This window comes from Leptinotarsa decemlineata, unplaced genomic scaffold (genome assembly GCF_025532065.1).
Source record: "Leptinotarsa decemlineata unplaced genomic scaffold, Ldec_3_MD MMD2_P_RNA_scaffold_5, whole genome shotgun sequence".
Lineage (NCBI taxonomy): Eukaryota > Metazoa > Arthropoda > Insecta > Coleoptera > Chrysomelidae > Leptinotarsa > Leptinotarsa decemlineata.
This window is the reverse complement of record NW_027412532.1, coordinates 3,879,694-3,894,951: the sequence shown is the minus strand read 5'-3', so window position 1 is coordinate 3,894,951 and position 15,258 is coordinate 3,879,694. Positions and strand designations below refer to the sequence as shown.

Below are 15,258 nucleotides of genomic sequence, written 5' to 3'. Positions count from 1 at the left end.
TTGTTCAGGGATTAGATAAGATGGTGATGATAGTTTCTTGTATTCAAGATGGAAATTTATTTATAGCAAAGATCACAAAAACGAAATATGCGAAGCATATTTGCAGTTTTCCAGCAACAAAGAACAATGCGAAATCAATTTAAATCTTGACAACAATGCCAGGGAATTGAAACAGTTGATTTATTGGCTCCCGATTTCAATGAAATATTCACCAGAAATCATGCTTATATTCAGATCTTGACACATATATCGTTCCCATTTCTATATTCAGAGGAATATTTAAAATCTGCGAACGAAATAAATTTCGTATTACATAAAGTATACATTCTTTCGCAAATGTCAGAGGATAGCGTTACGCGAACCATCGCATTTCCTAAACATCAGATCATTCAAAGAATGTTGTCCAGTGTCGTAGAAGGTATTCTTCTATCTTGCTCAACATCATCGGATATATTGAGTGTATCAGGTTTATTTATATTACAATAAACTCGAAAAATTGTTTTGCCATATGTGTTTACCATATTACCATTCACACTGACACAGTGATAGTAAAGGCATGTGAGGTTTCGGAAGCAGCCTTTATTTTGCTGCATTGGAGTCATCTGAATTGTTTATTCATTCCAATTTTCCAAAATATACTGCAGTTTCAAGTGGTTATTACATTCTTTATATCATCTGCTCATGATTCCCATTTGAATAATATCATTCCTTCTTGATATCATTCATGTCTATTAATTTTCCAAACATTGGAGCTAGCCAGAATACGTGATTTTCAATCCTGCCTGCTTTCAATCTCACCCTGATCTCCGCCTTTGATTTCATTCTACCTTATTTTCAGCATAAATGCTGATTTCTGTCAGACTGAGATTTGGCGTTACTCTCACATATTCAACCTGTCAACCCTGTCAATTTTATTGTGGAGAATTTGTATGAGCTTGTATTCAACCCTTCTTATTATATTCATTGTCCCCGCACAGTGTTATTGAATTTGCCCTGGACATAGAGCACATAGCTGAAGTCTATCCAAATCTAAGATAGAGTAAAACAAAACAAAACCGAAGCGTGATGTTCACGCGATCGCCCAGTATCAGATGGAAAGGGCAGCGTTCATTGGTGAATTCGCCTTCTTGGTACGAGTTCGATACCAGCACAGGGTTGTAATCAGTCGTTTGCGTGTTTGTGTGGCGTGCGTTATAGTATATTGTTCAAAATTGTTTTCCAAGATGTCCAGTACAGACACTGCTGATGACACTGTGAGCTATCCTCTGAGTCCAGCCAGGAAACGATCCAAAAAAAAAACATTTGAGTGTTGAGATGAAAGAAGTGATTTTAAATGTGTTCAAGAAAAAGATGGAGGAAATTAAGACATTGACTGTCGACGAATTTGTATCGAAAGTTTCCGATAAAATTGGAGTGTGTTGCGCTTTGATTTACAATATTTTACGGGAATATAAACAAAATCATACATTTTCCAAACCGAATACAAATCAGAATCGTCAAACAATCATAAAATCAATAGATGATGCTGATAAACATGCAATCAGGAGGAAAGTGCATGAGTACTTTTTCAGAAATGAAATACCCACGATAGACAAAGTACTAACAGAAATGAATGGAGATGTTTCATTTCCAAGTTTTAAGCGGTCAACATTTCATAAAGTATTGAGACATTTGAATTTTGTATGGAAAAAACGAGGGCGCAATAAATTATTATTGGATAGAGAGGAAATTGTGTTATGGAGGAGAGAGTATTTGACCAAAATTAAATATTATAGGGAACAACAGAGAACAATTTATTATATGGATGAAACCTGGGTTAATGCTGATCATACTACCCCTAAAGTAAGGGTCGATGAAACTGAGACTCTGAAGTCGCTTCCTAAATTTGTACACCCATGGTCTATTTGAACAGTTTATATCTTCCTATAACGTCAATTTGGTCAGAGTGCTCCGTGCCTCGTGGAGAGAATTGTAGTTATGGTATCAAAAAGAGTTTTGGTTCCATGAGAATATGCTATAGAACATCTGACAGGCTAAGATGAGAATCTGAAGTTATTAGCCAATCGCTACTAATAACATTGTACATTGAAACGACTTTTGACCTTTTAAAATGCTAAAGAACATCGTTGTATGAATGTTGAAAGCGGAGAACAAGTCAACATCTCTACAAGCAAATGATCTGCCCGAGAATAACTCATTAGTCCAGTTGAGTAGATCACTGTGAACTCATCAATGTTTGAATAGGAGCCAAAAAATGAAGCATTCGTGATCCAACACGATACAAAGCTATTCGAACTCGCTCTAAGTCTCACCAGTAGTGCTATGTCGAGTGATCCTAAAGGCAAACCTAAAATCCCCCCTCTAGAAGATGTCATCTATGGAATGGGCATCTACGTCTACAAATATCAAAGCTGAACCAGGTCCTGGTCACAACTAAATGAATTGAAATGAAAAATGCAAATACTGAAAGTAATGTTGAATTTTGTTGGGCTCTGCTTTGCAACGAACATCATTTGGGGTCCCCGTTCATTATTGATACCTGTAGATTAGATTTTCTATCTATTCCAGAATATAAGTATCTTTTACAATGCTCTCCATGGCGACAAGCTCCGACATTGACCAAAAAACGAACAACTGTTTCGACTGGCAGTATGTCTATCAGTAGTGCTAGGCTTTGCAGTGAAAGCTGCGAAATGAAAAAGATAACAAATCTTGCTCAACCAATGTCGAAGCTCAGCTTCTCATGGAAACGCCCTTGGGATTCTCGGCAATTTTTTAATGTTCGTGGAATAAGTCTTCTGTAGATTCCACAGATGGCGTGTTTCACTGAGATAGCACTTGAAACTATTTTCTTGGCGTCAATACAAAATATGAGGTGAATATAAAAGCTTTCGCATTGACATTTATCAAATATCAAATACATTGCTGAATACATAAGTGGGTATTACACGCTCTGAGGTAGGATTTGGAAAATTGTGTTATGTGCTTGTTTCTTTTGTAGTTCCTTCTGGACGCCACTGTACTGAGAGATTTATGTTTCGATTACACGCATTCAAAGCAGATAATATTCCAGAGTGCATGAAGTGCAAACCTGTTGAAAGAACATCGACCCATCGGGCACTTCGTATTTTATTTGCTTTTTGTACATCTGGGTGCCTTACAGGATGATCTCAAAGTCCAACATGGAGAAGAATAATGTCACTAGAAGGAAATGTGTTTCAAAACCAGTTTCTATTTTGTTGGCATATGCTGTCTTTAATTATTGAAATTATCTTTGGGAACTACCCTTGAAAATAAAATGGACTTCTCTGGCAGACATTTTCCTGAAAGAAAGAGTTTTTTGGTGGTATGTTTCCAAACTTCATGTCTTTCAGAAATCATCGGTGCATGAAACTTCCAATTGGAGATAAGGAAGATGAGGATATTAAATGAATGATATTTCAATTGGTTTTCAAGCTCTTTCAAGCCTCTTTGAGTGTTTCCTCTCATCTTGCCATGACAACTACTACATCAATCTGAGCCACTGTATTGATTTGTACAGGTTCTGTATGGAGTTCTGTCCCCAAGCATACCCTGAAGCTGTTGGATTGCATCCAGAAAAGAGTCATCTGCCTGATTGGAGACACGAGTATCACTTGCAACTTTGATAGTCTCTAGCATCAAAGAACGGTTGGAGATTTGTCCCCTATGGCTTGGCACATTTGGTTCCACCAAGAGCAGTTTATATCAGAAATATACGTTAGACTGTGGTTGTTCATCGATTTGAAGTTCAACTCAGTAAACCTCGAACAGTACAAGAACACTGTATAAGAACTCTTCCATTTGGAGAACTGAGAACTACCTGAGAACGTTTTCCCAAATGAATTCAATATCCAGCGATTGAAATCCAACGCTACTTAGGCACAGGTACCGCTCTTAGAGCACTTGAGGATTTTTCTGTAGTGCTTGTGTTTTGTCCTTGAGAGAAAAAATTGGAGTTGTACAGTTTTTCTGTTCATATGTGAAGATCAATCAGGGGAGGTAGAAACTGACTCAAAATTTGGGTTAGCCTAACATTTGAGACGAATGATCTGTTTTCAGTTGAAGCAAACTGTCTTTATCTGCTCAAGACACCAACTTGATTGGTGGAACGACCTTCAGGTAAAGTGTTGCAGATCAGGTAGAAGAGAAATAGTACTTGCTTTGAACTCTTTTTTGTTAATGAATATTAAGTAGTTAGATAGGTTATGATGTACTACCATGGCTCATTATGCCTTCATCTTCAATATTATATAAAAATTGCTAGTTCAACCTTGTAGATGAGTTAAATAGATTCATCGAACGAATTTTTTTCATTTCCATGGCTTCCCACTCTCTGATGCATTTCTATAACATACATTTATCTCAGGGTTCCCGTTTTTATTTTATTTATCATGTCCTCGTCTACATTCAATATCGAAACAAAACATCATTTCCTTGTGAATCGGGTTACATCATGCTAATTCAATTTCGATGAATCCGTACGTCCAATTGTAGTAATTAAACACCCAAGACTAAATTAATTATCAACAAAATGGAGTTCCGATGATGGTCACTGATAAATTCTTCATGGGTAATTCAATATTATTAATATTTGCGTCCAGCTTACAATAATATATTTACTGTTCACTCGGTTGCAAATACCAGTGGAGTAGAGTTTAGACTGTGAAAGGTGTGAATAGTTAAAAAAAAATTGAAAAAGTTATACCAAGTGGAGTAACCCAGGTTGAACAAATAGTTTCGGAATACTATCCATGATAATATTTGAAAAAATTTCACTATGCAAATTTTTGTTCTAGACGGGTTTCACTAACGCATTATCTTCAGCGGTAGTAATAATAAGAGATCTGTTCATGAAAAGCTGAGTTTCATTTTTCTCAAAAAATATTTATTGATTCATCATCATCTACTCAGTACAGGAAAAGTGTCATTATTCTCATCTCCACAATCAACGTATCCCACTGTCAACATTTCAAGTGTTTTTGAGTACTTGATTCTACTTTTCACACGAAATTTGATGCAAATTCTTTGATCCACTTTTTTTGATAGCAGAAAATCGGCAAATGCCACTCACCAACAAACTGAACATGCTTTTCAGCTGTGACTCACTCGCATATATCTTTGACTCAAGAAAACCCAACAAGAAAAAGTCTGATTCGAGCAAATCGCACGCTCAGAAATTAGGAAAATACGTGATGGTGTGCCTCAAGGTTCAATACTAGGGCCAACATTGTTTCTCATCTACCTCAACGATTTGACAAGTATAAATATCTCAGGAAAATTCACACTATTTGCAGACGATACTACCAGTTTTTGGCAATCGGACAATGAAAATGATTTGACTAAAATCATGTCCATCGATATGATGAAAGTGAAGAATTGGTGTGATTCAAATCGTTTGTCTTTAAATATTTCGAAAACTAGCATAGTAACTTTCAGATGTGAATTTGACAATATACCCATTGGGAATGATATCATTGAGAACAAAAGTAGCTTGAAATTTTTAGGAGTATATGTCGATAGAAAACTAAAATTTGAAGACCATATTCATGCCTTGTATAATAAAGTGTCGTCTGGTTGTTATGCAGTCAGAGTAGTCGCAGCTACTGAGACTGTTTATTTTTCTCTGGTGGAATCTCACCTGAGATATGGAATTCCATTTTGGGGTGTATGTAGTGTTTATCTGCTACAAAATATTTTAATTCCATGCACTCATGGAATTCTAACAGTGATTTCCCTCTTTATATTGGAAACAGTGTGTTCAATTAAGAAATATTTGAACAAATTTCGATCCTCACCCACCTATTATGTGACAAGGCAATTGAGTTGCCAATACCAATGACATCAGTCATAAAGGATTTCATTGTCTCTAATAGTTGTAAAATGTGCAACCACTTGCCGAATAATGTAACAGAAATAAAGTCTTTACAATGCTTCAGGAAGGCTGTGAAAGGTTTTTTAGGTGATAGACCATATTATAATATACAAGAATTTTATTATGATAATATTTGAAAAATATCTTATTTCTTTATTATTTACAAGCATCCTGTATGACATTTGTTTTTATATATACCAACTATTTTTTATATTTATTCATTATTAGCCAGTACCCTGTATGACTTATATATTTTTATATATATAAACTGATTTTATGTATTAAGTAAAAATTGATCAACTTGAATGCATTTTGATTTTACATAAAAACTGTATTATAGATTGAGTGAAACTTTGTCCACAAGATAACTCTTATGACAATAAAGTACATTATCTCTCTCTCTCTCTCCGTCTCTCTCTGTCTCTCTCTCTCTCTCTCTCTCTTTCTCTCTCTCTCTCTTCCAAAGAAATATGGAGCGATAATGCCGCCAGCCAAAATCCACACCGCATTGACTTTTTCTGGATGCACTGGAAACTTTTGGATCTCATATGGATTGGTATCGTTCCAAATTGGACAATTTTGTTTGTTCTTTTAACCATTTATCCAGAAATGGGCCTCATTGCTGAAAATTAGGGTCAGTTGGCAATAGTCTAATCAACAAGTTCAAAAACATGAAAAATAGAGATAAAGGTTCTAAAAATATGAGCGATAACTCATTCGATTCGGAATCACCTCTAGAAAAATGTTTTTGAAGGATTTTGGTGCAGGTGAAAAATTGCAATTGTTATTAACAAAATTTAAAAAAATGGTGTTTAGTTTTTCGTTAATAACTCAAAAAATATTATTAGTTAAGCAATTTTGAAAAGAAATCGTTAAAGAGGAGAAAATTTCCGATAAAAAAGTCCCAACTCCCGAAACTCCGAAACAAAATAGCACAAATTTTTTTTTCAAAAGTATCGAATTTCTCTATTTGTTTGAAACAATTTAATAAACAAATTACGGAAAAAATTCATATCCTATGTTAATATCTGCCAGTGTTTAATGTGAAAACAGACATAGCTAAATATCAATTGAGAAACGAAATTTCATCAACGATTTTTTGATATTTCATTTTGCAATAATTATAAAAAATCATAATTAACAAATTAATAAATTTTTATGAACTTTTATCGCAGGATCGTATGGAGTATATATATATATATATCAAAAGGGCTCCACGAAGTTTAAAATTTATGGGCCAAATATTTATACCTTTCATCCCATAATTTATGCCAACGGAGATTGGGAAAAAAATTGTTAGTTAACAATTGAATAACTTTTTGAAAAATGGTGATAAAACTTTTTTTCTACGGGACTTGATTCATTCAAGTGTTGAGTAGATATTAGATATTTTTCGAATTTTCAAAATGGCATTTTATGTTATAAAAAAAATATTTCTTTTGATAAACTGTCTTTAGCGGCAGCGCGCGTATGCCGTAACAGCCGCGCGGAACCCTATTTTCAACGTCAAATCAAAATTATAAATAATGGAGATAGATATTAATATTTTTTGAGTTATTAACGAAAAACTAAAAACCATTTTTTAAAATCTTATTTTGTTAATAACAATTGTAGTTTTTTACCTGCACCAAAGTCCCTCAAAAACATTTTTCTAGAGGTGATTGCGAATCGAATGAGCTATCGCTCATATTTTCAGGTTCTTTATCTCTATTTTCCATGTTTTTGAACTTGTTAATTGGACTACAACTGCTCCAGAGCTCATTCAGCGAATACACGTCGATGTCTAGTCAGTTGAATTTTGTAGGTGCAGGCTCAAGTCACGACGCGAATTTTGCCAAGTTGTGGTCTGCGAAAGGTCAAGTTCGTGTAAACGACGTGAAATCGACTGCCCCGGATTCTCCTGCACACTCTCACAGACAGCGGCGATGTTTTCGATAGATCTTGCGTTTTGTCGACGCACGGGTGTTGCTGGATGGTTCACCAAACCAGATACCAAACTCAAATTTATGATATGTATGTATGTATGTATGTATGTCTCTTTCGAAAGACCCGTTAGTTTTTTTCAAGGAAACCGCTTTTCTGAAGATGCCCCGATATTTTTACATGTTTCAAATATCCTCATCTACGTCTATGATCGACATAACTATTCAGTTCCCACTCAAAGCGATTGTAGTTGCAAATTGCACATTTTTTTTTCTTCAGCATACAAGGACGTCTTCTATCTTGCTAGGAACATGCCAGATACACCCTCTTTTGATTTTCATGAACAAAGCGATTGACAATCTAATAATCGTTGAATGCGAAATTGAATAACCTTATAGATTATAAATATTTATAGTATCCGTTATATAATGAATTCAATTGTTTACTTGGATAGTGTGGATATTGGAGAAGAGAGTGAAAAAGTTGAGGATCATGTGACTCCCTCATAATCCCAGAAGTGTTCAAAAATTGCTAAAAATGCCCGATGGAGACAATTCTCACTTGTAAACTGAGATATCAAAAGCAATCTGTTGTAAAGCACGTTTTGATTAATTTCACTGCAAACAAGCCGATAGATAACTGTTGAGATCGACGGCAATTTGAAATCACGACTGCAACTCAATTTCTTCAAATACGGACCTTTAGTTATTTCCATTGTTTTTTGTAGCCACTGTGGTAACAAATTCAGCCATGTATCACAAGTGCGTAATAAAAAAGTTGATGATGGAATATAATGAACGAAACGTTGTTGGTTCACGTCAGATAATAACAAACATAAAGGAGCATTGAAAATTCCTACATCTTATTCATAGCCTTCGAAGTGGAGTGGTTGAGCAAAAAAAACGTCTTGAAAAGTTCTATAAACTCTGAAATCCCGGTAATGTTATTTAGTAAGGGACCGTAGAAGCATAAAAGCTATTTCATTTCAATATATCCTAACATGTTTTCCATGTTTGAATAATGCCCCCGGGGTTTTAAATGAAAATTATTTGAACATATTATTTGTAATGAGTTTATATACCAAAAAGTTAAATCATGCTATTATTTATGGTAAAATTGGTCCCTTTTTGGTGAAGTTATACATAAAGGGACCGAAAAAGCATTAAAAAATCATGTTCAGGAGTTTGAAATGAAAATTATTTCAACACATCAATTGTAATGATTTCATTTACTGAAATTGCTATGCATATGCAGGAATAACTTCAGTGAAGAATTTTGCACTGACACCTGTCGGATATAATCCAACGTCCTCCGCAGTATTAGCCAGGGGAATAGTTGTTTTCTGATAGGCGTCAGTCCATTAACCTACAGTGTAGGTAATTTGAGACTGTCCTGAAAGAATTATTCCTTTAGATGATTTTATTTATAGCCAGTCTTCAACTACGCCCACTGACTATATGTGAAAAACCAGGAAATCTGTTCTGTAGTCGTTCAATGAGGAAGTGAATTCGCCCATTTACGATTGTCGTACCACACCTCATTCGATTTTTCAACTATCAAATTTTGATTCCTTCATATAGTCGACCAAATTTATAACCAGAGATCACAGTAATAACATAATCAACTCCCACGATAGAAATCTACACAGCTGTTGAAAATTTACTGTTTGTGATACCAATGGAACCGATAAATTAACAACTCAATTTAAAATCAGTGAGTTATGTGGGCTCGAACTTGAATAATGGATGAAATACGGTGAATTTCGATTCAGGATATTTTTGTGGTTCATAATGTGTCCCTGACTGAACATTGAAAAATCAGATTCAGGAGTGTTTTGGTATAATCACCTCATCAAATATAATACATATTGTAAATCCCCCTCGCCATTTATGTGTCTGTCTATCTATTTGAACGCGATGAACTCAAAACCTATCAAACGGATTTTCATACGGTTTTCACTAATGGATGAAGAGATTCAAGACTAAACTTCATTGTGTTAATCACTACGGCACTCAGGACACATCTCACATTTCTGATCATAATTTAGTGTTCGGTGCAATTCATCAAGAAAATTATAGAAATGAGGAACAGTTTTTTACATATAGAAATTTCAAGCGAATCGATAGAGATCATTTGCTGCAGCTGCTGTTACTATCGCCCTTTCATGACATTTTGTTTTTTCAGGATGTTAATGACAAGGTTAAATATTTTACTGATTTGATGCTTCTCATATTTGATACTGTTGCGCCAGTAAAAAAAGTGAAAGTAAGGTTTAACAACCGTGGCTCACTGATAATGTGAAACTGATAACAGGTCTAAGGGATAAAGCTCTTAAAAAATTCAAAAAAACTAAGAACGTTACGGATTGGAACTATTATAAAATGCTGAGAAACCAAACCAATATCATGATAAGAAATGAGAAAAAAGCATATCTTAATCAGGTTATAAGTGGTAACCATAATAGTAAATTATTGTGGAATAAACTCAAAAATCTTAACATATATTCTCGTAAAAAAATAACTTGCCAGAAAGACTTAATGATCCTCTTTTTTTATATCTTCTTTTCTCTTTGTTTTTTCTCTCGTTTAGTTTTCTTTTCTTCCAGGCTAGAACAAAGATCATGTTTGTTGTACATGTTGTTTCTAGCCTTATTTGTAGTTTTTTTTTAATCATTTTTATAGATTGTATATTTATTGTATTTATATGAAACAAATGAATATTATTATATTATTATTATATATCGACGATCCATGTGAATTGGTTGAAATATGGCAATGTTTTCCGTGAGAAATCAGGGTGGTGGAAGAGCTTACACCTAATGCATTTGAGGTTCATCAAAACGGTTCACAATTTATGAATCGTCCTCTATAACCTCTGTCTAAACATTCATGCATATGCAAACATTCACAACCGATATTCCATGTTAGTGTTCAAGACGATAAAACTTTCTGAGAATTAAACTAATAAAGTTGGACGTTCTTGGTTAGAGTCACAATAATCTATCTTTCAATTAACATCATCACGTTTTTAACAGCCCAACTCCTCAGATAGCACGTTGGTCATTCTGGGACCAATGAAGAACAACGTTAAATTTTGCGTAGGATGATTTCCGACTTTCCAGGACTTCCCCACAATGTCCTGCATATAGTGCTACGACAAAACAGGGGCTGTCGAGAAAATATAAGGGATCATATTTCACAAGCCTAAGGACATCATGTACCTACCAAGAAGATAAAACATGGAACATGCCTTGTATCATATTATTTTTACATATGATATCCTATGGATATACCTATTTGTAATTTTTGTGTTGGATATCAGTAACTTATGTGAAGCCCAACAGAATAACAAAAAAAAGTCTACTAACCTTCATTTGTAAACAGGTTCGACTTCATTGTATAACTCTAATGGTATGTGAAGTAACAACAGTGTGCATTTAATCGTTAAATCTAGTTCAGTGTGAAGGATAACGCAAGGATAGACATAAAACATTCCGTTCTAGCTGTCAAGAGCGACTCGTTCATATAAGGAATGACAATGCATTGCATAAGAAAATCTAGAATTGAGTAATTTATTTGACGAGGATGCCTTTCAATTTGTTTTAAATCTGAAAATTTCGTGTAGATCAGTGAGGCTGTACCAATTTGGGTGCTGTTTTCAATTATGTATTTTTGCAAGCTGCACCTAAATCATTCCTGCCACAAAAATTGATTATTATCGTTTCAATTCTACAAGAAATAATGAGTTATTAATTAAGTTACTCACCAAAAAGTATTTTCTTCGTCCTTGTGATGCACTGTTTGTAACGTTTGATGTAGTAATGACTATTACTGTAGTTTTTCCCTACATCAAACCGTTATTTTAACACCTCAATGGTTTGGTGTTGGGAAAAAAGTCCAGTAATATTTATTTTCTCCGTGTTGATAATATTACTATTTGAAAAACCATCAAACATATTAGATACATAATAAAAAAATTAAAAAAACATTGCAACAACCAACAACACCAACACAAAATAACATGAAAAAAACGAATAGCTTTATCTGTGATTCTGATAATGTGGTGTCTCTTTTTCAATCAATGACAGAAAGGAAAATAATGAAAAAAAAGGAAATTATTTAGATATTTCACTATCGCATTTGAGGATATGTAACATTTAGCTCAAAATTCTTTTGGATACATATGGTTGAACATCTAGAATAGTTGGATGATCAAAATAAAAAATGTATCCATACTTTTTTTATATCCAACGAGGGCTGTAGGATTTTTTATATTCAGTTTCGTAGTCTCTCATGTGTTCTGAAACTTGTGTTTCAAGATACCATTCGGTTTGACCAACATAGCGTTTGTGATAGCTTCCACAGTTCAAGTCGTACACTAGTCTGCACAAATGAGTGACATAATATCATTCCCAACCCAAAAATATGTTTGTAAATAAAAATAAAAATGTTTGTAACAAAAACAACTGGAGTCTATACAGAATTCAGAAACTTATTTGAAAAGATCTATGGGTGGAATGGTGAAGTTTGAGATGATTTCGAATTTCCTTTTCATTATACTAATCAAGATGTCTATAGGAATGTTCTGATGAAATTAGAAAATTCGAAAGAGTCTTTCACAAAGAATTCATATTTTTCGAAACCGTGTGTCAATATTTCGCTAATCCATTTCGAAAGCCTTATTAGAAAAAGAATTGAAGAAAAAAGGGTCTCTTCCCAATATACAGGAGTAAACCCAATAATACTAATAATGATAATAATAATATTAATAATATGTTGTGACATGTTCACCATATGGTATACAGCATACGAATCGCATGAAAGCATTTTGTATACGTTGTAATTTCTGCTTGTTATATTGCGGCAAAATATTGTGATACTTACACCGAACAACAATACTCGATATGGGGGTTAATGAGAATTTAAACTGACCTGAGTTTCATTTCTTCTGATAACTGATACTTGAATTTGTATGTATGGCGATTTGGGAGAATGATATTTTGAAAATGTTTGTCACATATTCATGGAAAGACAAAGGGCTGTCTATGGTTGAGCCAAGAGTTTTAGCACTGTCTACCCAGTCAATGTCTGCGTTATCGAGAGTGAGCCCAAAGTTACACTGAGTTTCTACTATTTGTCTTTTAGACCCTATGCATATGCATTTGGATTGATTATCAGTCCATGATTCTCCGAGTATAGGAATGTTTTGTGCAAATCTGTGTTTATACTTTCTGTATCGGTGTTATGAGAAGACAAATATAACTGTACATCATCTAAGTATAGATGTACTTAACAATGTGATGAGAAAGTGGGGTAATCAAAAATGAACACTGAAAACACACAAAATTTAATTTGTAGAAAATTTATCTGATAAACTTGGAATGCTACTCAGTACCGAACAAATTGAATTGGCCTTTTCAAATGAAAATACAGTAGAAAAGCATTTCTTCTCGAAACAAAAAACAAAAACACCACAAGAAATACAATCCAATATAGTGTACAAATTGAACTGTGGAAGATGTCACAAATGATATGTTGGTCAACTCAAAGAACTATGTACGCCTCATTGTTCTACCACAGAATAAATCCTACTCCTCTTTCTACAGAATATCTTCATTCTTCATAATCCAAAACGCTTCAATATAAATAAAAATTTCATATCGCTTTGTCATTCAGGAGACCCTTGAATCCTGAACTACATTGAAATATAATCCAATTCACCGAATGAAGCCAAAAAAAATTCGATTCTAATATCGATGTTTTTTCCAGATTATGCACAGCAAAGAGATGGCCATCGAGGGCCTGCCGCTGAGGAGGCAGGAGCGCGGTGCCAACGATCAAGACATTCTTGCTGGAGCAGATTTTCTATCAGTCTTCATGGAATCATCACTCAGAAGGGCTTTCAGCGAAACCACCTCAACTACAGCCCCCACCACAATCGTAATAGTTGAAGAAGAAAATACTCCGCAGCAAACCCCAACTACCATCTTCACTCGACCCTCAAGAAGCACCCATTCATTTGCTCAAACAACAGAACAGTTACGTGTTAGTGATAGGAACCTAATTTCCAGTGATTCTAGTGATAGTGAAGAAGGCGTCATAGTGGCGGTCAGAGTGTCGTCTTCTGTAGGTAGATCAGTAAATAAAGAACAGTTCCATAACGTAGATAGCACAACGTTTCAGCAAACTATCACTTTGACGACTACAGAGTTACCAGATCAAAGTTTCGTAGCTAGTGAAGAGCACCCCAGTATAGTAGCAGCCGTGAGTAAAAGTGAACTTAGCGTGGAAGAGACCGATCCAATCACTAAAGACAGCGATATAGTTCAAGACTTCAGCGGGGGATATTCTGCTAGTGTACGAGAGCTTCCTAACGAAGCTCGCTCTTCGTACGACCCCACGGCAGGTTTCATAGACCAGGCATCAAGCAAAGACATCAAACAACCGTACCAAACTGTAATATATCACGATAACCCCAGTGAGGGTGCTAGAGCCAGATCAGTGTCGTACAGTTCCATTATCCAAGCTCTTCCACAGGCTTCAGCCGAGACTGACAAGTCTGCACCCCATGATCGACACGAGAGAAACTACAATGGAGCTAGAAGTCCCTACTCCAATATCTACAACTCAAACAGTGCCAAATCTAACAACACCAGGTCTGGAAGTCCTGTAACACAGTGGAAAAAGAACTCTAATGGACAAATCAACCCCACAACCGAGAAAAACTGGGAGACCCAGGAGAAGCCTTACGTTCCTCCATCTCCTACTCCTGCTCATTTGCCGAAGGTCTTCGGAAGACCAGAGCAGAACTACGAGGTGGACGAGGCAGTGAGCGTTGTGACCAATGGCAGAACACATGGAGTACAGCCTAGCGTACCGTCGAAGCCTGAGAAAAAAGAGGAAGATAACCAGAAGGTGGGTTACGTTGTTGAAGGAAGAAACTACAGGAGGTACAGGGTGGAAGAGCGAACACCTGATGGCTTCATTGTTGGTGAATACGGGGTGGTTAGTCATGACGATGGTTCACTCAGAGGCGTGCGATACACAGCTGATGGTACCATCAACCCGAAATTGATTTCAGAAGCTCTGTTGAAGTTTTTGTCGCTGTGATTTCTTGCCACTGAAGCCAATGTACTGATCGAATTTTAGTTCCTTTTGCGATTTGGTGCAGTTTCCTGCTGACAACTGGTCTAGTTGAATAGTATTTATTATATAAAGATTTTCAACGAAGTTTTCAATTTGTCATCAGGAAACTACTTTATTCGAACTCTGTCTCATTTAACCGACTCTTTAAATCAGACAAGAGTGATATTTGCGGGAGTAAGAAATTTCCCTGATCGATTGTGCTATCATAAAATTATGCTCACATTTTCTAAATTTAGGTAATCTCGACTTTTTGTATCTAATTTTATTGAGAAGGTAATATAATGTAGAACATCGAAA

The 15,258-nt window shown here is 35.3% G+C and overlaps 1 protein-coding gene across 1 annotated transcript in view; it reads left to right on the top strand.

Moving 5' to 3' along the window:
* Window positions 1–15,258, top strand: part of LOC111509003 (uncharacterized) — a 78,959-nt gene extending 63,701 nt beyond the window's left edge. Inside the window, exon 2 of the mRNA XM_074169268.1 lies at window positions 13,585–15,258. Coding sequence (XP_074025369.1) covers window positions 13,585–14,925 — 1,341 coding nt within the window. The 3' untranslated portion in view covers window positions 14,926–15,258. The remainder of the gene's footprint in view (window positions 1–13,584) is intronic.